This window comes from Jaculus jaculus, chromosome 10 (genome assembly GCF_020740685.1).
Source record: "Jaculus jaculus isolate mJacJac1 chromosome 10, mJacJac1.mat.Y.cur, whole genome shotgun sequence".
In the NCBI taxonomy this organism is placed as follows: domain Eukaryota; kingdom Metazoa; phylum Chordata; class Mammalia; order Rodentia; family Dipodidae; genus Jaculus; species Jaculus jaculus.
Window position 1 is genome coordinate 64,815,027 of NC_059111.1, and position 19,859 is coordinate 64,834,885.

Sequence of the window (19,859 nt, forward strand, 5' to 3'; positions counted from 1 at the left end):
GTGATAGAGGCTTGCCATTCTTGTCCCAAAGCAATTGAAGTGGTTGTCAATGCCTATGAACACATCCGATGGAACATAAAATGGAGGACAGCTATTCCTGATGATGACTTGGAGGTAAATAATCAAATTTCCTGCTCTTCTGTGACATTCACTACCTAGTATTGATAGACTGCCTGTCAAACAAGTGTGGAACTTTCTGTCTTAAAATATTGGTTTTGAGGGTTGGAGAGATGGCTTAGCGGCTAAAGGCACGTACCTATGTAGCCTAAGGATCCAGGTTCAATTCTCTAGGTCCCACATAAGCCAGATGCACATGGTGGCATTTGCAGTGGCTAGAGGCCCTGCATGCCCATACTCTCTCTTTCTGTCTTTAAACATAAATAAATAAATAAAAGATGTGCATTACCAAACCTGGCTTCCACTTTTAAAAACAATATTGGTTTTAGAATATATATATATATATATATATATATATATATATATATATATATATGATATAGTATATATTATATATATAATATATAATATATATATATGATTACATGATATATATATATGATATCATCATATATATGATGAATGAAATAATAATGTTAGGGATTACACACGTAGCATTTTTTCCTAGACAATTATAGTGCTTTATGTAGGTATTTAATCAACCGTTACCTTTCTTGAAGTGCTTATTCCCAAGCAGGCAACAGTACTGCAAAATCTGCAATAGATCCTACACAAAGCCCTTGGCAGAGCCATGTTGTCATGTGTGGAGTTAGAAATTTTCTCCCTCTGTAAACTAGCACTTCATACATAGCATCCTGTTTTTAGTTTTAGAAGTTAAGTTTGTCTCAAATACAGAGAGCTACCAGGCATGGAGCATAAACTTCCCTGGACTTAGAGGCCAATGACTTAGCTGTGGAATTTGATTCTGCTGATTATTAACTATTTTACCTTTAAAAATTATCCTGCTTTAAAACTGCTTTAAAGATCTGAATGTGTGGGTTATATCAGGTGCTGAAGTACATGTAGGAACATCAGGTTAATGTAAAATTGTAATGTAAAATTACTATTCTGGTCCATGCAATTCATACAAGTATACATTACCTCATTTCCTGGGTTGTGAATTGAGATTACTTTCCCCCTTCTTTCTCTATGCTCTTCATAACCCACTTCCCCACCTCCCCAATATTAATTTCATGTTTAATTGTGTTTGTCAGAGACCATAGATAGCTCTTCTTATGTATAAAACAGGGATCAATGCATCAGTATGGGTTTCATTAGTGGGAACTGTGAGCCTTCCTCCTCTTAACCTGCCTTGCCTTCCTTTTCAGAAACACTGGGATTTTTACCACTCTCTCTTCACGGTGTGCTGTAACACTCCGAGGACCCTCATGCATTTATCGAGATGTGCCATTCGAAAAGCACTGCACAACAGATGCCACAAAGCAATTCCTTTGCTTTCCCTCCCATTGTCATTGAAAAAGTACTTGCTCTTAGAGCCAGAGGGAATCATTTATTAAGCCTTATGAGACAGCAGTTCCCAATCCTAGACATTTAAGTGGACTCGCTGGGTAGACACAGTTTGCATAAATAAAATGGTACTTGGGCTCATTATAACACTTCAGGGATTTCAGAACACTTTACAAACACTATGTCATTAATCCTGGAGTATCATGGCGAGGGGAACCAAGCAAGGAAAGTTAAGGAATTTTCAAAGACAAGAATGTATCTGGAAGGTACTGACGTCACAGTAGTAGCTCATATGCATAGTGTCCTTATTTGAAGCCTCACACATTTTGTAAAACTTTTCATACATTATCTAATCTAAAGAGGGACCCACATTTTTCTTACAACCAATCTCATTCTCTACCTTATCAGTAATAAGTTTACATTACCATTTAGTTTGCCATAGCAGGTTTTGTGAGTGGCCTCTTTCACTTGTTGTTGTAGCCCATGGGCATTGAGCAGTCATTACTGTCACTCGTTTTACAAACTCCTACTCCCCAAACCAAAGTCCTCAGAACATGAGTATAGTTGAAACCAGGACATCTTTGAGTCAAGTGAGAAACAGGAAAGAAAGTCCAGTCCACTTAGTAGTCAGGAATTCAGCACGCACTGAGCCGGAGACTGGAGATATGGAGGAGTCTGCTCTGACTTCTGCTCTCCTGAGTCTCACCCTTTAGCAGAGGATCCGGACATACAAGCAGGTGACTGCAGTATGGAGAAACGGGGCGAGTACAGGTGCAGATGTGTTTATAGTGCTTATCTTCAAAAGTGTGCTTCTGATGTGAACCATGGGATTGTAATTTGATGCATGAAGACAAAGAGTGAGAGACTATGTGATGTAGAGGGATCCCCTGCTGCTCATAGCATAAATGTAGTTAAACTTCTCCAAACAACCTAGATAGTGTTTTATTTTATATAGTTTCCTACTTAGTACCTTTCCAGATGCTGAGAACCATAGTGTACAGTCAGTGGCATCCCTATAGAAAACAGGGAGATCTAGAAAAGTGGGCAAAAGAAAGGGTGTCTTGAGCTTTTTCTACACCAGACATAGATTTCAGAACATTTTAGCTCAAAGATAAGAAGCCTCTTGCTAGGATGGCACCCTTCAGAAAGCACAGCGCTTAAAAATGGTGAAAGTTTGAGAATCCTGGAGATGTAAGTGTGTGTGCTAATCAGACTTTTTAGGATAGTGTTTTGCAGAAGGAAAAATGTAGATGATTTGTCAGTGGGCCTCCTGGCGAATTTTGCTTCAGTATTTTGTTCTTGCCAATCACTGTTAGATAAGCTTATGATCTCTGGGCATGACGTTTTTAGAGCAGAGGTAATGGAGTACAAAATCATTGACCTGCCTGTTGTGCAGAAGCTTCTTTCTTGTGTGTGGCCTTGCATCTCATTTGCTATTGGATACTTGAGTGTTGACTACATATAATGTCAAATATTCCACTAGGTTTCCATTAGGATGTGCTTCTAACCTGGGATTTTCTTATTCCCAGAGCTGTGTAGGAAAACCAATAGGCAGGCAAAAATCATCATTTTGAAGTATCAGTTTTATTCAACTTATTAGGGAAAATAGTTTGTAATTAAACATGATATCTATTGTGGAGCAGAATGCTGAGTTTATGTGAATCATGTTAAAAAGTAGTTTGCTTAAGTACATGGTACTAGACCCATCCCAGAATAGTCAAAGGGTTGTGAGGTCCTTCCACCTTCAAACACATTCTGGTAGAAAACTCTGTGATTGACTCACTTACAACAAGTAACCAGATGCTGAGGACAAGAGAAGAGGCGACGACGTTCCTTGCAGGGGAAATAAAATACTTCTAACCTGGCTTACTTGTGTTTAAACATTCACACTAGTTTATCAGAATATGTGGCTAGTTGTTTTGAATTATTTGTGGACTTAATGTGATTTTTCTTTATTTTTGAACTTGTACTTAAATCAAATAAAGCTCACTTTGATTCCTTCATCTTTGTGAGTAGTTATTTATCAATAATACTCATTTTCCCACACAAATGCTGACTTTTCAGCAAGAACATTGAAGAACTCTTACCTTTCATGGCATTTTTCAACCTTAAAAAAGGTGAGAGAATGAGAAATTGTGCCAGTAAATAAATAACTTTTTCAAAAGAAAGTAAAAGGTAAGTATGGCTTGAACCCAAATAAAATGCAAGCTATTGCTGTAGGAGTGAGTGAACTTTAATCATAACAAAAAAGAAAGGAACTGAATCCTTCTATCCACTTTTCACCATTTCTCTTATCCTGGGGCTTTTCATTTCCCTTTATTCTCACCATCTACTTAACCCTGAGCCAAGCAACAGAGGAAATTATACCCTTATCGATACCTTTGTATTTGAGAGGACTTTCTGTAAATAGACATCTAATGTCCTGAAGAAAAGAAACACACACACACACACACACACACACACACACACACACAATCTGTCTTTTGTACGAAGTTTCATGAGAGGTAGAAACTTTGTTATGAGGAAATGACTTCCTATCCAGTTTTGTTTTTTTGCCCTTCTTGGAATCTAGACACAATAGTGGTCTACTTTTTTAATCACTTAGTGTTATATCTTTACTTATCCTTCTATTTGGACCTCACTAGTTTCTGATAAGAACACAGTAGTCAAAAACAGATGGTAGGGATATGAAATGTAGCAAACCATTTGCAGTGAGTTATCAGTGAGGAAAGACAGCTGAGCCTTGTATTTTTTATTACTCATCTGATTGACTGTGAAGAACTCACAAAGTTCTAAGTTGATACATTTTCAAATACTTTTTGAAAAAAGATTATATCTATTCACTTATTTTATTTGGGATGCACACACAATAGTTACCATCCCTAAAAGATTCTTTGACACTTTCTATCAGGGCAGAAGTAGGTGCAGTACACTTAGACATTCCGAATTTGGGCTCTGGTGACTGCCTGGCTCATATCCTGGGTTCCACCCTCATCTCACCCAAGTTCTAGACAAAATGACATACCTGCTCCATGGAGAACATAAGATGCTGTCACCTATAACAGGAGAATAATAGTGATATCTACCTTGTGAACTTTAACAGGATTGTGCTGAGGTCTAAGTTGTTCGTGTAGTGAAGCACATACCCTGCCGCACTGGAGGCATGTTGTTACCGTCTTTGATATTGGTACAGCCATTATTATTTAGGGATAGGCTTCTTTCCGTGGAGTAACAGATCCTTCAAGAGAAGCCACTGTAGCAGCAGACACACGGGGGATTTCTGCTCGTTTTGGGAAGGGACTCAGGTGAGCTCCCACTGTGTCAGGCACTTTGAAGGCAGCCCCAAATCAGGACCCTGACCACGTTGGGTTTTTCTGACGCGAGGAATGGGGATGGAAATGGGATTAGATTACTATGGAGGGCTAGGGAGCAAGCAAGTGGATGAAATTTTAAAACTTCTTTTTACTATTTCTGGTAGAACATGGAGCCACTTGAACACTTGCCACGTTGACAGAGAGAGCTATTCAGTTGCTTCTGTATTCAGTGAGGGAAAGAGGAGGAAATCAAGAGTGTTGGTGAGCAGTGTGGATTAAAGAGCGTTCTCACAGTGGAGGCTATGCCACATCAGGGTGCATGGAGGATTTCATTCATTTTTCATTTTTTCTTGCAAGACTTTATTCAGTATTTATGCACATTCAGTTTTGGGTTTGATGAAGGTAGAAGTACACTGTAAGACTCACTTTTAGTATCGCAGTGTTTTATTTGCTTTTACTAAGAAAGGAAGAGTAAAAAGGAAATTGTATTTCTTTGAATTAGATACTAATTGTAGGATCTTTTTCTGTCAGCCCCACAAGAAGATTGTTTAAAGATGATTTTCAGAAGCCATGTTTTAGTGATAAATGACTAACTGCCGTATTCATGTTTCATCACACCTGCCACCAAGGAGATGAAATGCATGAGGTATGCAAAAGTCCTCTTCGTGATGATTGCTTTTTCTTTTCCTTTCTGTCTCCTTAAACAATCTACTAAATGGATCAGGCATGTTTAAATTTCCTCTTTAAAAAATACAATCTTATCTTTATCACAAATATTTTTATTTTATTTATTTGAGGAGATAAAGAGAGAGAGAGAGGGAGAGAGAGTGGGGGGAGGAAATGGGTACACCAGGGTCTTTTGCAGTGGCAAACTCCAGACACATATGCCACTTTGAATATCTGGCTTTAAGTAGAGAATCAAACCTGGGTCAGCAGGTTTTGCAAGTGTCTTCAACAGTTGAGTAATCTCCCCAGCTTTAAATTTCCTCTTTACTGGAGGCTGGAGAGATGGCTTAGCAGTTAAGGCATTTGCCTGCAAAGCCAAAGGATCCCAGTTCCATTCTCCAGGACCCATGTAAGCCAGATGCACAAGGGGGGGGGGCAGTGGTGCCTGCGTCTGGAGTTTGTTTGCAGTGGCTAGAGACCCTGGTGTGCCATTCATTCTCTCTCTCCTTCTCTCTCTCTCAAATAAATAAAATCTATTTTTTTTAATTTTTATTTATTTTTTTTAAATTTTCCTCTTTACTAATTGATTTTCTCCAATAAAGATAGGCCTCAATGATATTGTGAGACAGCTATATGCTAATACAACTAACAAAATAAGATAGTGATTTACTTTATACTTTTTACATTAAAGATGCCCCTGGATTAGATTTTGGTGTTCATCAAGTAGGGAAGGACTGACCAAACAGAGCTGTCACTCGAAGGCAGTATTGGAGGCTGAAGATGGGAAGGATCTCCTGACACACAAGAAGACATGTCCTCCCTGAAAAATTCCACATTTGAGGAATCTGAAAGCAGTATGGGGTTCATGAGCAGTGGGTAGCACTGGAAAGATGAATCTATTTGAGTACCAGTCCCTCCTCTTCTCTGCTTATGGGTCTTTACAGAATGATTTCATGGAAGGCATCAACCAGACTCCCAGATTCCAGGTCCAGTAAATGGGGAGCTCAGCAGAAACTAGGGCATGGCCTGGATTTGTCTTCACTGGGCTGCTTGCTGGTGGCTGAGTTCCCTGTCAGGAGCCTATTACCTAGTCCTCTATTCCTTCTTGGGTTATAGTAACTGCTTCCTCCCCTTGCTCCTTCATTCCTAGGGGTCATCACATCTTTTGCTGAGCTGCCTCTACCCATGTACAGGTGCCTTAAACCTGCCTTGCACATTGCTGGTTCTCCTGTAAATGATTAAATTACTTTTGGCCATCCTTCTATTTCTTCTTCAGATCCTGAAAAGCAGACACACACACACACACATACACACACACACGTACACACACACACACACACACACACATGCACACTCCCTTCCCCCCAAATGACATTGCCTGCTCAGTGGTGGTGGCTTGGATGAAATTGGTGCTGGGGTGGAGGGCACAGAGAGTTTATTGTAGCTCTGGTACAGCCTATGGGCTGGTGGGCTTTTCTATGGCCTTATGAAGATAAGGATGGGGGTCTATGACTTGAGGGAGGATGACATTGGTCTGTGTTACAGTTACCTTTTCACTGCTGGGACAAATATCTGACCAGAAGCAGCTTATGGTAAGAAAGCATTTCTCTCAGGCTTGCAGCATCCAGGGGAAGTTCCTTCACAGCACAAGAACTGGCTCACTTCCATAGATCCACAGCAGAGAGACACCATCATCAGCTAGCAAACACAAAGAGCCAGCACTCTAACTGGCTCTAATATGACTTAGGAGTAGACTAAAATACCTGCTCCCAGTGACACCTCCACCAGCAGGCTGCTGGAGACTTAAGTTGCAAGTTTAATAAAAAATACCTCAGTGGACTGGAGAGATGGCTTAGCAGTTAAGTGCTTGGCTGTGAAGCCTAAGGATCCTGGTTTGATTCTCCAGGACCCGCACAAGCCAGATACACAAGGGGCCTCATGCATCTGGAGTTCATTTGCAGTGGCTAGATGCCCTGGCACACCAATTTTCTCCCTCTTTTTTTCTCTCCCCATCTTTTTCTCAAATAAATAAATAAAATAAATATATTTTAACAAATTTAAAAAAGAATTACCTCAGAGGGGTTGGAGAGATGGCATAGTGGTTAAGCACATGCCTGTGAAGCCTAAGGACCCCAGTTCAAGGCTCAATTACCCACTGCCCACTTAAGCCAGATGCACAAGGTGGCACTTGCATCTGGAGTTCATTTGTAGTGGCTGGAGGGCCTCATGTGTTCATTTTTTTTTCTCTCTCTCTCCTCCCCTCTCTCTTCCTTTTTCTCTCTGTCTCTCTCAAATAAATAAATAAAAATAAACAAACAAAAAAGTACCTCAGACACTGGAGAGATGGCTCAGTGGTTGAGGCACTTGCCTGAGATGCCTAATACCCTGGGTCCAGTACCCCAATAACCATATATAAAGCCAGATGCACAAAGTAGTACATGCATCTGGAGTTCATTTGCACCAGCTGGAGGCCCTGGAATGCCCATTCTCTCTAATTCTCTTTCTCTCTCTTTCTCTGCTTTAAAATAAGCAAATTTTAAAAAATCCTCAGGCTATGGGGGACATACATTCACATGGAAAGCACCTCAGTTTGTGACCTAAGGGAGGATGAAGTTGTGTTTTGAAATAGGATGGGATTGGGGAATGTGACATAAGGGAGGATAAGGCTGGAGGAAAACTAAGGTAGAGGAACCATTAGGATTATGAAGTATCACTGAGATAAGTTCAGATCTGTAATGTTCAATGAGAATTAACCACTAGCAACTATGTAGACTTGCTGTTAGACTATGGATGTTTGTTACAAGAGAGTAGAGAATGAGGATGGAGAAGATGGGTGGGCCCATGTAGTGAAATGTCTTGAACTGTGGGGACGCAGCCTGAGGAACTAATGGATATTATCATCATAAGTATTCTTTTCTCAACCTTGTAACTTTTGCAATATTAATAAGTATGATAGTACTGTGGAATGTATATAGGATGCTTTATCATTTTTGAGCATTCATGATGCTTAAAGCCAGATAATTGCCTTCACTATTACCCTCAAATTTGCCTCTTTCATACCCAGATGATAAATAAATATTGAACTTTTAGACATGAAGCTGTGGTTATACATGGTACTAATTAACCCTTTTATTCACACATAAAACACTGCAGTCATATGGATTGATTTATTTTTGAGTAGAAGAGGGATTTCAGCTCTGCACTTTTAAATACCAGAGGCTAAGTATTATTTAAACAATTACATTGAGAAAAGGATTCTAGGGCACCAGAGTATGACAGAACAGGAGTTTGGAGCTGTAGGACTGTCTTGGTTCTTAGCACCCGGATTCAACTGATGAATTGTTTACAGAAGCAGAGGCATAATTACAGACCTTCAGGGCCTGGAAGCTCAGCACTGCTGAAGCAGACAGACAGGAAAAGGCTCAGAGGACCATCTATCAGACAAAGTTTAGGCATCAGCAGATTGTCTCTTAAGTAACCACTGGGTAATTCTGTGGTGAGGTTACAGCGAGATGAAATGCTCAGTCCTCATGTAAACACCTCAGTGAGGCATTAGGGAAACACGTGGTCTCCATCTCCATCTTGATTGTGCTATTTATTATCTATGTGAACTTTGGTCAGTTTCTGAACCCGAGTGTCAGTGTCTTCTCTTTGTTTCTTTTTACAGTGCTGAGACCTTTAAACTTGGGTCCTTATAAATGCTGGGCAAGCACTCTACCACTGAGCCATATGCCTAGCACTTAGGTGCTTTGTTTGGACAATCATGATTAAATACCTGACACACCAAGCCCTTTGGGGAATGAAACAAAATGACATACATAAAACATCTAAAGTAGCATCATGGATGTGGTTTGTCTCCAGCAAATGGTCAGATGGGGTAAATGATGATGGGGTAGTCAAATATCACATTGGAATTCATGCCAGAATTTCTAAAGCCAAGACTCAATTTCTGTGTTTTTTTTTTTAATTGTGCTTTTACTTTGACATTTTTCCTGTGCTACTGACTCACTCTGAAGTGTGGGTCCAAGCTAACCTTTAATGGTCCTCTGCCTGTGGCGGTATGATTTTAAGAAAGCACTGTGAGAGGACTTTCTCCGGCCAAGCCTCAGAGCTAGGGAACTATGTACAGCAATCATCTAAAACGTATCTCCAAAGAAAATCAAACATTGAAGCTTAAGGAAACCTAAGAGATAGTCCATGGTGCATTTCTTTAATCTTCTGATTATAGTTTCAAATAAATCTTCCCTGCTTTTCACCATTATCTAGCCTGTGGGAACATCATAATCTGGAAAGAATAGTTGGTGCAGCATTGTAGCCAGCATCTCCTTGTAGCTCCTTTTAGACAGCTTCATTACTACTGCTGTTAATTTCATTTACTTTCTTTTCTCTCCTTCCTTCCTTCCTTCCTTCCTTCCTTCCTTCCTTCCTTCCTTCTATTCTCTCTTCACTTTGTTTCTTCTTCTAACCTTGGTATGTTGTTTGCCATCGATTGGGTAGATTTTAGAATAGGCCATATAGTGGAGATGCTTAGATCTTCTTGTGGACTGTCAACAATTGACTAGTGTTTTCTGCAAAATGAAGCTGTATCTAGTTTACTCTTAAGCCAGACATAAACTAGGAAATTTAATATTGCCCCCTTTAATTAATCTTTTTCCTATTTCCAGTTTGAAAGCCTCAATTATGGATAAGATTATTGTCTTTTAGCAAAAGATTGCAGGTGGGGGTCAGGATCAAGATAAAAACCAAAGACTACCAGGGAGTTAACAAGGAGGAATACATAAAAATAAGACATTTAAGTTTAGGTCTTTAAATAAGACCTTGCAAAGCTGAAGCAGAGATCCAGGTTACAGGACTCCATATGTTTATGCTCAAGGCCAGACAAATCTACTGCAGGACATAAAGGCTCTTTTTGGCAAAAGCACAAAAAGAGTTGCTTCTCAAGATAACAGCAGAATAGCTGACCTACATCCTAAAGGAGTTGGACTCTGCCATACTGCCTCAGAGGCAGTTTCTGAGTTGGCCACTAGGGAGAGTAATTGCTTAATTAGGGAGTTGACTGGGAAGAACCCTCCAGCATGTTTAATACATCCAGGAATATATTATGATTCATTGTTTTTTCTCTCTCCTTTACTCTTCCCCTCTTTTTCAGTTTAACTCTGGGCCATGTCAGGCAAATATTCAGCCACTTAGTAACACCACCAGCCCAAATTTTGATAGTTGTATTGTGATATATACTTTATTTTTTCAGTTGAATTCTAAGCTGGGTGTGGTGGCCCATGCCTTTCATCAGTGAATGGTCTATCTAGACTTCTATAAGATGCTGATTTGTGGATCCGACACATTCCATTTATGGCTAACACACATATATACCTAACAAACAGGTTGGGGGGTGAGTGGAATGCAGGGTTATTCCATTCACTGGAGGAAACTTGCCACATGCCAATCAATCAACAGAGGAGAGGCTCTCAATCTGCTGATACTGGCATTGGTTCTCAATTAGTCTTAATATTTTTCTGCATTGGAACAGAGCTGTCTTATTGATGCAGCATGTGCCTCTTTTTAAGCACAGCTTTATTATTTGAATACTTCATTATTTAAAGAACCCATGGTACTTCAACTTGAGCTACTCTGGGAAGGCCAAAGCATAGCATGGCATTTTCCATATCTTTGGAAGGCAGGCTTAGCCAATTAGGATAGTTTCTCCCCTCCACTTCAGACTCATTCTCAGAATACTACTCAATATACTGTATGTAGACCGTCACTTCCAACTGCTTGGAGCTGATAGTCAAGTTGGAATACAGTGGCCACTTCTGTATTCTAGTCTCAGTGTCTTCCTAGGATCATGGAAAGTACTTATATAGAGAAAGCCCTGGAATGACTAGAAAGCAAGTGATGACTGTCAGCACAGTGTTTGTGGTTCCATTTTTTTTTTTTTTATTAGAAGAAGCATAGAATTTTACTATCTATCTAGTCAACAAATATTTGCTGAGTTGGACCCTGTATGTGCTGGGGCTTCAAAGGTCAATAATAGCAAAATCTAGCCTTCACAGGGTCCTGATGGGAACAAGGGTTCTCATCAAGACTGAACACTAGGTTATCCGTGAGGTGCTTAAAACCATCAGTGCATCATATCCCATGTCCAGTGTGTGAGCTTTAATGAGTTGATTAACTGAGGGTTTCACTTGCCCCAGGGTATTATAGATGTGCCTGCCTATAACTCTCCTCCACTAGGCAGCAACCTCCTTAAAGGAAGGAATTGTAACATCTACAGGTTTTTAGAATATTAAGGTCAAATTTTTGCAAAATACACACGTTTTAAAAAATGTATCCACCTTTGTGACCAATCTTCATAAAATTAAGGACACATCACCCCTGGGTGTTTTTCATTTGTTTGTTTTTTGGCCTCTTTTCACCTCCCTGAGGCACCACTGCCCTGCTGCTGCCATTCTGGTGAGTGTTGGTTTGACTTTTCTCTGACCTTGAATAATTTGAATCATATAGCATGTCCTCTTTTGTGTCTGTTGTCTTTCTCTTAATATTTTCAAGAGTAAATTATAATTTTCCATGTGCTAGTAGGTTATACTCATTGTTTACTAGTAGCCCTTCATATGAATGTACTGTGACATATTTATTTTAAAAATATTTTACTTATTTATTTTCAAGGGGAGTTAGATAGATAGATAGATAGATAGATAGATAGATAGATAGATAGATAGAGAATGAGAATGGGTGTGCCAGGGCCTATGCCAGTGCAGTGTACCTGACTTTATGTGGGTAATGGGGAATTGAACCTGGGCAGGCAGATGTTGTCAGCAACCACCTTTAGCTGCAGAGCCATCTTTCCAGTCCCATATTTCCTTTTTTTTTTTTAAAAGAAAACATCTATTTATTTACTTACTTGAGAGAGAAAGAGGCAGAGAGAAAGAGAGAATTGGTGAACCAGGGCCTCCAGCCACTGAAAACATACTCCAGATGCCTGCACCTCCTTGTGCATCTGGCTTACATGGGTACTGGAAAGTCAAACCTGGATCTTTTGGCTTTGCAGACAAATGCCTTAACTGCTGACCAATCTCTTCAGCCCCCATATTTCTTTTTCTGACATTTGGTTCCTGTTTGGTAAATACTGGACATAATGGTTAATTTCACAGATTATCTTGGCTACTCTACAGTATGCAGATATTTAGCCAAAAATCTGTCTAGGTGTTTCTGTGAAAGTATTTTTTTTAACATTTGAAAAAATAGGGTGAATTCCAGGCCATAATGTGGGAGTGAGGCTCATCTAATCAGTTTCTGTGTTAGAATAATAGGACTTGCTGTCTCCAGGCTGTCCTCAGATTTGTGCCTGAAACATTTACGATAGAAGTTGTGAGCTGACTTGCAGAACTGAGACCTACAGAGCTGCATAATCAGAAGAGTGAACCATGAAATTCTTTCTCTCCTCTCTTCCCTCTCATACAGTGCACTGTGTGTAAACATGTTGGTTACTGATAGACTGCATATAAGCCAGTGTCTATATGCTTACAATGGGATTAAAAACTTTAGTACCCAATGATGTACCAGATGTAACATCATAATGCTTAGGTATTCATGTGATTAAGATGCTGCTGGTGCAAACAAATCTCCTGCCCTGGCAACTGTAGAAAAGTACAGCATGTGTAACTACATAACATTTGATATTGTGATACTGGGTTATGAATTTACTATACCACACTAAGGTCATTACTTTACAGTACACTTCTATCCCTAACAAATAAAGTTAACTGTAGTTCAGCCCCACTCAGGTCCTTCAGGAGGGATTCCAGGAGCAAGCATTGCTGTTCTGGTCTTTCACATTAATCAACACACAAAAACTAGTGCCCTTTTCTACACCAATAATGAATTCAGAGTGAAGAAAATCAAGAAAACCATCCCACACAATAGCTTAATAATTAAATACCTAGCTATAATTGATTATTAAAGAAATAATTGAAAATTGAATGTAGTATGGCCCAAGTGCACACTTCTGTAAAGCCTACACTGGTGCAAGGTAATGTCCCTGGCTTTACAGCTACTCACCTCTATCTCACTCCCTGGCTCTCACACAGAAACCTCTAGTACTGGAATCTCTACTCATAGTCAATAAGTCATATATACTGTATTAGTCAGCTTTCCATTACTGTGACAAAAGGAGGAAGGCATATTTTGGCTCACAGTTTCTGAGATTTAAGAGCATGGTCCCTTGGTCCTGGTACTTTTCTTGGAGTGCTTGTTAGAGGAGGTGTATCCATCTCATGACAACCACTTGCAGTTACCCTTTTCATTGCTGCAACAAAGCACCTGACCAGAAGCAGGTTATGGGAGGAAAGGATTTTTTTTTTTTTTTTTGGCTTACAGTCATGAGAGGAAGCTTAGTAATGGCAGGGCCAGCATGGCATGAGCAGAGGCTGGAAGATCACTCTGCCACAGCAGGTGGACAACAGCAGCAGCAGAGTGAGCCTCTAGCATAAGGAAGCTAGCGGTAACAAACAGTCCAAAGCCCATTCCCCATTGATATACCTTCTTCAGAAGGGATCCCCCTCTCAAATTGCCAGTAGCTGGGAACTAAGCATTCAAAACATATGGATTTAAGGGGAACCCTTAAGTCAAACCACCACAGCCTAGAAGCAAAGAGAGAGAAGAAGATAATGGTTCCCACAATCTCTTCCAGGAGCATACCAACAAAGGTTTCACATCTATCCAATAGATTCCCACTCTTAAACACCTCATCACTTCTTTCTTTAAATTTTTGTTCATTTTTATTTATTTATTTGAGTGTGATGAGAGAGAAAGATTCAGAGAGAGATAGAAAGAGAGAGAGAGAGAGAGAGAGAATGGGCTCTCCAGGGCTTTTGACCACTGCTAATGAACTCCAGACATGTGCACCCCTTTGTGCATCTGGCTAACATGGGTCCTGGGGAATCGAGCCTTGAACTGGGGTCCTTAGGCTTCACAGGCAAGCACTTAACTGCTAAGCTATCTCTCTAGCCCCTCATCACTTCTTAACAGCACCAACCTGAGGACCTTTAACACATGGGACTCTGAGGGACATTCTAGAACTAAACAATAATACATATGCACCATTTTAAAAGTACTATAGCTTTTATATGTTTAGATACACAAATAATTACCATTTTGCTAAGGTTTCTTACTGTATTCAGTCCTATATAAGTTTGTAGCCTAGTAGTAATAGGCTACATCATGTAGTCTAAGCGCATCAGACTAAACAAGGGCCTCTTAAACTTTCCATTTACAACCTCTCTTGATCTGACATATGTTTATACAACTCCAGGTTACAGACATATCAAATAGGCATGTAAATCAAACATTGACTGATGATAAACCATAAAGGCATTTATTTAAAAAGAAATTTTCAGTATATATCTACTTTACCACTTATTAAAGAAAGAGGAAATTTACATACTAATGAGATAGATTTTGTGGTGGTTTGATTCAGGTGCCCTCATAAACTTAGGTATTCTGAATGCTATACTCTCCAGCTGAGGGCAATTGGAGATTAAAGCCTCATGGAGGTGGTGTATTTTGCGGGGGTGGGCTTATGGGTATTATAGCCAGTTTCTCCTTGCCCATGTTTGATACACACTCCTGTTGTTGTTGGCCAGGAGGTGATGTCCACCTTTTGCTTATGCCAATGTTTTTGCCCGACATCATGGAGCTTCCCCTCGAGTCTGTAAGCCAAAATAAAGCCTTGTTTTCCTCCACAACCTTCTCTTGGCTGTGTCTATTCTGCCTGTAATGTGAACCTGACTGCAACAGTAAAGTGGTACTGAAGAGTGGGGCTGCTGCTAGACACCTGACTGTGTGGCTTTGGCCTTTTGGAACTGATTTTCAAGAGAAATGTGGAAGGATTTGAAACCTTGGCCTAAAAGATGCCTTGCTATACTTTAACTATAGCTTGCTGGACTATTATGGTCAGAATTGAAAGATCTAAGTGCAGTAAGAGCTATGAACTGTGAGATTTAGCTTGTAAGGGTGAGAAAGAGCTTTGCCTGGACTGGACTGGAAGCAGTTTGTGTGAGAGGCTTGCTGTTATGCTCGTGTCCTGAGTAGTTGTGCAGTGTTGCATTGTGTAGAAATGGACTGGTGTGAGCAGTGGGATATGGCACAGAAAAAAAGAAATCTTTGGGCTAAAATTGTTGCCTTTTCAGCTGCAGTTGTTTGAGAGAAAACAACCATTGAGACTGAGACAGTGGACCTACATTGGGACAACAGAAAGAATGCAATCTTTTGAAGGGGTATGAATGCTGAAGAGGTGTCCTGTTCTTCAAAGTCTGCTTTATTTCCCACTGGATTAACAAATTGGCAACTCACCTTCTATTGTGGAATATAAGAAATGCAAGAAAGAAAGGTTCATTGAATTTGCAACATGGTCTTGTATTTTGGAAATGGCCATGGGCAGTATGAAACAGTCTTGTTGGATTATCTGCAATGGAGACCCAATGGAGCTGTGATGTTGGACCATGGATTGTAGTGGAGACCCAGTGGAGATGCCAGGACCATGAGATGGCTGCTAAGGAGAGCTACTGTTCCTGGAGGAAGTTTTCCAAGATTGTGAGCAGCCTAGCTGGAGGGGTGGAATTGTAACTCTGGAGACTTAGGTTAGAATTATTGGACTAGGAAATTTGTCACTGACTAGAGTTGTTGGACTTGGAGATCTTCCCTGTTTAAGTCTTGTATTGGTTGAATATTTCTTTGGTATACCCAATGCCATCTTTTTCAGTGTGAGTGTTTATTCTGTGCCATTATGGTTTTCTTGGTTTCCTTTTGGTGTTATGCTTCATTCAAAAGATCTAGGACTATGGGGATATTTGAACATCATTAGGATTGATAAAAACTATGGTGGCTTTTAAAGTTGGACTGAATGGGTGGTTATGAGTTTATGGGGGCTAGGAGTGGAATGTGGTGGTTTGATTCAGTTGTCCCCCATAAACGTAGGTGTTCTGAATGCTAAGTTCCCCAGATAATGGCAATTGGAAATGAAAGCCTCCTGGGAACAATGGATTTTTAGGGCAAGCTTATGAGTATTATAGCCATTTTCCCCTTGCCAATGTTTCTGTTGTCCACCCTCTGATCATTCCATCCTTTTCTCCTGCCATCATGAAGTGTCCCCTTGAGTCTGTAAGCCAAAATAAACCTTTTTTGGTTCCCCACAAACTGCTCTTGGTCAGGTGATTTCTGCCAGCAATGTGAACCAGAATGCAACAGATATGATTATTTATTTTTAAATGAAGATTTAAATCGTGGGCTGGGGCAATATCTCAGTTGGCAAGCATGAGGACCTGAATTTTATCTGCAGAACCTACATAGAAGTTCCAGGTAAGGTGGGAAGTGCTTATAACCCCAGTGTTGGGGAGGCAGAGACAAGCAGATCCTTGGAGCTTGGTGAGCAGCTGGTCTTCTTGCTTAATAGGCAAGCTCCAGGTCAATAAGAAACACTGTGTCCAATTTAAAAAAAAAAAAAAAAAGCAAGCAAGCAAGCCTAAAACCAACCAACCAAACAAACAAAAAACCTATGGATGCATTCTTATGAAATAATACCTGAGGTTGTCCTTTAGAGTTCACATGCAAGTACATACCTATGCATGAATACACACACATACATTCATAACATGAGCACACACATATACACAAAAATAAAAAGGAGTTATACCTTGGGTGAGTTTTTGCTTCCATAAGATACAGGTCATCTTCAACATTTTTCAGAATTAATTGATATTTTGATTTTATAATGGTCAAAGCTGAGAATATGATTTTACATAAATATAAAGTATAAGAAAGCAGAAATGTGTTTGGATCATTCCAGAAAAATTTATAAATTCTGTCCTACATTTATATCAAAACTCATGTAATTTTTTTTATGAAATTCAAGTCAACCCCTCAAACAAACAATTTTTACCATTAAGTATTCAAGTAGTATCATCCAAAGTTATACTAATTCAATATTCACACACTAAGGAAAATAATAAGCCTTTGTTTACATAATCAACCTATTGTTTATACAAGACCAGAAAACTTTGTACAGTAAAAGCACTGCAATTCATAGCATAAAGTATTTTCAAGTCTGAGCCCAGGTGTTTCAGGCAGTGCTCAGTCATGTAGCATGGAGGGGCGACATGCACAGTGCAGAGGGCATGTTTGTGTTCAGAACCCAGGCAGGTGCTGTATAAACACCTGATTCATGACATGCGTAAGTGTGAATTCATCATGATTGTTACTTGCTTAGAAAACCTTTCCCGTACTCAGTGAGGCATCCTCATATGGAGCTGGGACCCACACTTTGAAAAGCTCGAGGCTATACCATAGAGGCTTGTGTAAGTAGACTCTATATATTGTCATTATAATTGTGTTCATCAGAACATATCTCCTTCATTAGCAACACACAGACTGTCAATTCTACTTCTCTGGAAAACCCTAACGTAATGCAGTAGAAAAACAGTATAAATATTCTTGCTAAAATTGTTTCATGGAAATGTTACCATTTCTCTTGGGTAAATATGCAGAAGTGGATCAGTCAGTAGGTATGAGCTAAATTGTATAAGAATGTGCCAAATAATGTTCCAAAATGATGTATTATTTTTAATTTAAATTCTGTGGTTAGTATTGCTTTTAAACTACTATGAGGGTTCTGGTTGCTGAGTGTTCTTGTCCATAACCAGCAAAGTTAGTTTTCCTAAATTCAGCCTTTTTTTTTTTTTCAATTGTGTGTAATTAAAATTTAGTTGTAGATAAACTGCAGGAGGAGCGCTAGAAAAACAAATGGGTGGGAAATTGCAAGGCAGAAGAAAACAACAAATAACAATCACTCATGAAGGGAGACCAAGAAGTCAGACCCTGGAGACCTAAGTGCAGGAGTCTGGGGAGGAAGACAAGGAGGAAAAGGAAGAATACCAAGAGGTAACAAACATTTAAGGAAATAACAGAGAAAACTGATTTGAAGACAGATCTAAGACTGTAGATTCAACACTTACTAAGCTCCTGCCATTGAACAGGATATACACAAAAGGATGCTTGCATATCCCACCAAAATCTTAGATTCCGAGGGGAATGTGAAGTGCACATGTTCCTGATCAGGCTATGAACCCATGTTGGAGGAAGTCGTAGAAACAAAAGCCCACAGTTCTCCCCAAGTGTCTCCAGCTGGCTCTCCACAGCCCACACTCAGGGGTCCTCAGAGCTGGACACAGTTCCTGCTTCTCAGCTCCCACACCTACGTAGTCACCTTTTACTTTTGGTTTCTCTGAGGTTATTTCCTCTCCCTTTTCCAGTTTCGTGAGAAGTTAATCCTTACTTCTTTCTCAGTTTTCTTTTGCTTCTCTGCCTCTTTTCTTTTGCATATTTCTTCTTCTCTTTCTTTTTTCTTCTTCCCCCAACTGCTTCTTTTCTAACTCCCTCCTCCTCCGTTCTTCTTACCTTTCTTCTACAATTCTCTGCCTTCCCAATTTTCCATTTTTAATACGTTCCAAAAAAGTTATGTTTTTTAAGCATCTTCGATGCTCCCAGTCTTGGCATCTTTTTTTTTTTTTTTTAAAGCTTCTTTTTAGCTATCTTCTGGAATGGTGCAAACTCCACTACTGCAGGGTACTCTAAGCTTTTATTACCAATAAAGATATATCCGTCAAAACGATCTCTGAACAGAAGGATGCCATCAGGGTTCCTAAAATTAATGTAAGTTCCTGAGTAGAGACGCGGATAGGGACAGAGGTCTGCAGCCACCACCTGAAGCAGTCGTGGGCGGGTGGTAGCGGGAGTAGCTGCTCCTTGGAGAGGTCTGGGGCCAAGAGCCACCTTGCTCAGGGCGGTGCTCTTCTCACTGGCCGGCCCACCCCGGTTCTCTGAAGGACCTGAAGGACGCAGTCCGTGGCCTCCCAGACTCCCCCCCGCGGGCACTCTGGGGGCAGCTGGACCTCCCTCCCGGCCACAGCTTCTCCCTCCTGCTCGAACCTCGCTCAGAAACAGCAGCGCCCAGGCCTCCGCCTTCAGTCACCACCCGCAAGAACCCATTTTCAGCCATTCTGATGAAGGTGTGCTGATGTTTCTAGAAGCGTTAGCTTAGATTTCTTTGAGAGCTGACACAGCATCTCGGCACTTGCGGTGGTGAATTCCCTGGGGTGACAGTCATCTAGACAGGGGCTGAAGAACCCTTCTGTTGATGCCTGGGAAGGCATTTCCAGAGGTGACTTAGTGCGCGAATCAGCCAGCTAGGGAGAAGACCCTCCTTGAATGTGAGTGGCATTGTCAAGACAGGCCAGGAGCCTGTAGGAACAAGATGCGAAAGAAGGGAGATTGCTCCCATGGGATCATCCCACAGACTCTTCTCGAACCAGAACCAGTGTGTTTTCTTTCTGCCACTGGGTACATCAGACACTGAACTCTAATGAC

At 40.4% G+C, this 19,859-nt stretch overlaps 1 protein-coding gene and 1 pseudogene across 1 annotated transcript in view; one reads left to right on the top strand and one right to left on the bottom strand.

Moving 5' to 3' along the window:
• Positions 1–3,467, top strand: part of Asb4 (ankyrin repeat and SOCS box containing 4) — a 68,960-nt gene extending 65,493 nt beyond the window's left edge. The window contains exons 4-5 of the mRNA XM_004656207.2: positions 1–114; positions 1,326–3,467. Coding sequence (XP_004656264.1) covers positions 1–114; positions 1,326–1,514 — 303 coding nt within the window. The 3' untranslated portion in view covers positions 1,515–3,467. The remainder of the gene's footprint in view (positions 115–1,325) is intronic.
• A 15,080-nt stretch (positions 3,468–18,547) lies between these two features.
• LOC123463966 lies at positions 18,548–19,491 on the bottom strand (annotated as a pseudogene).
• Between the last annotated feature and the right edge of the window lie 368 nt (positions 19,492–19,859).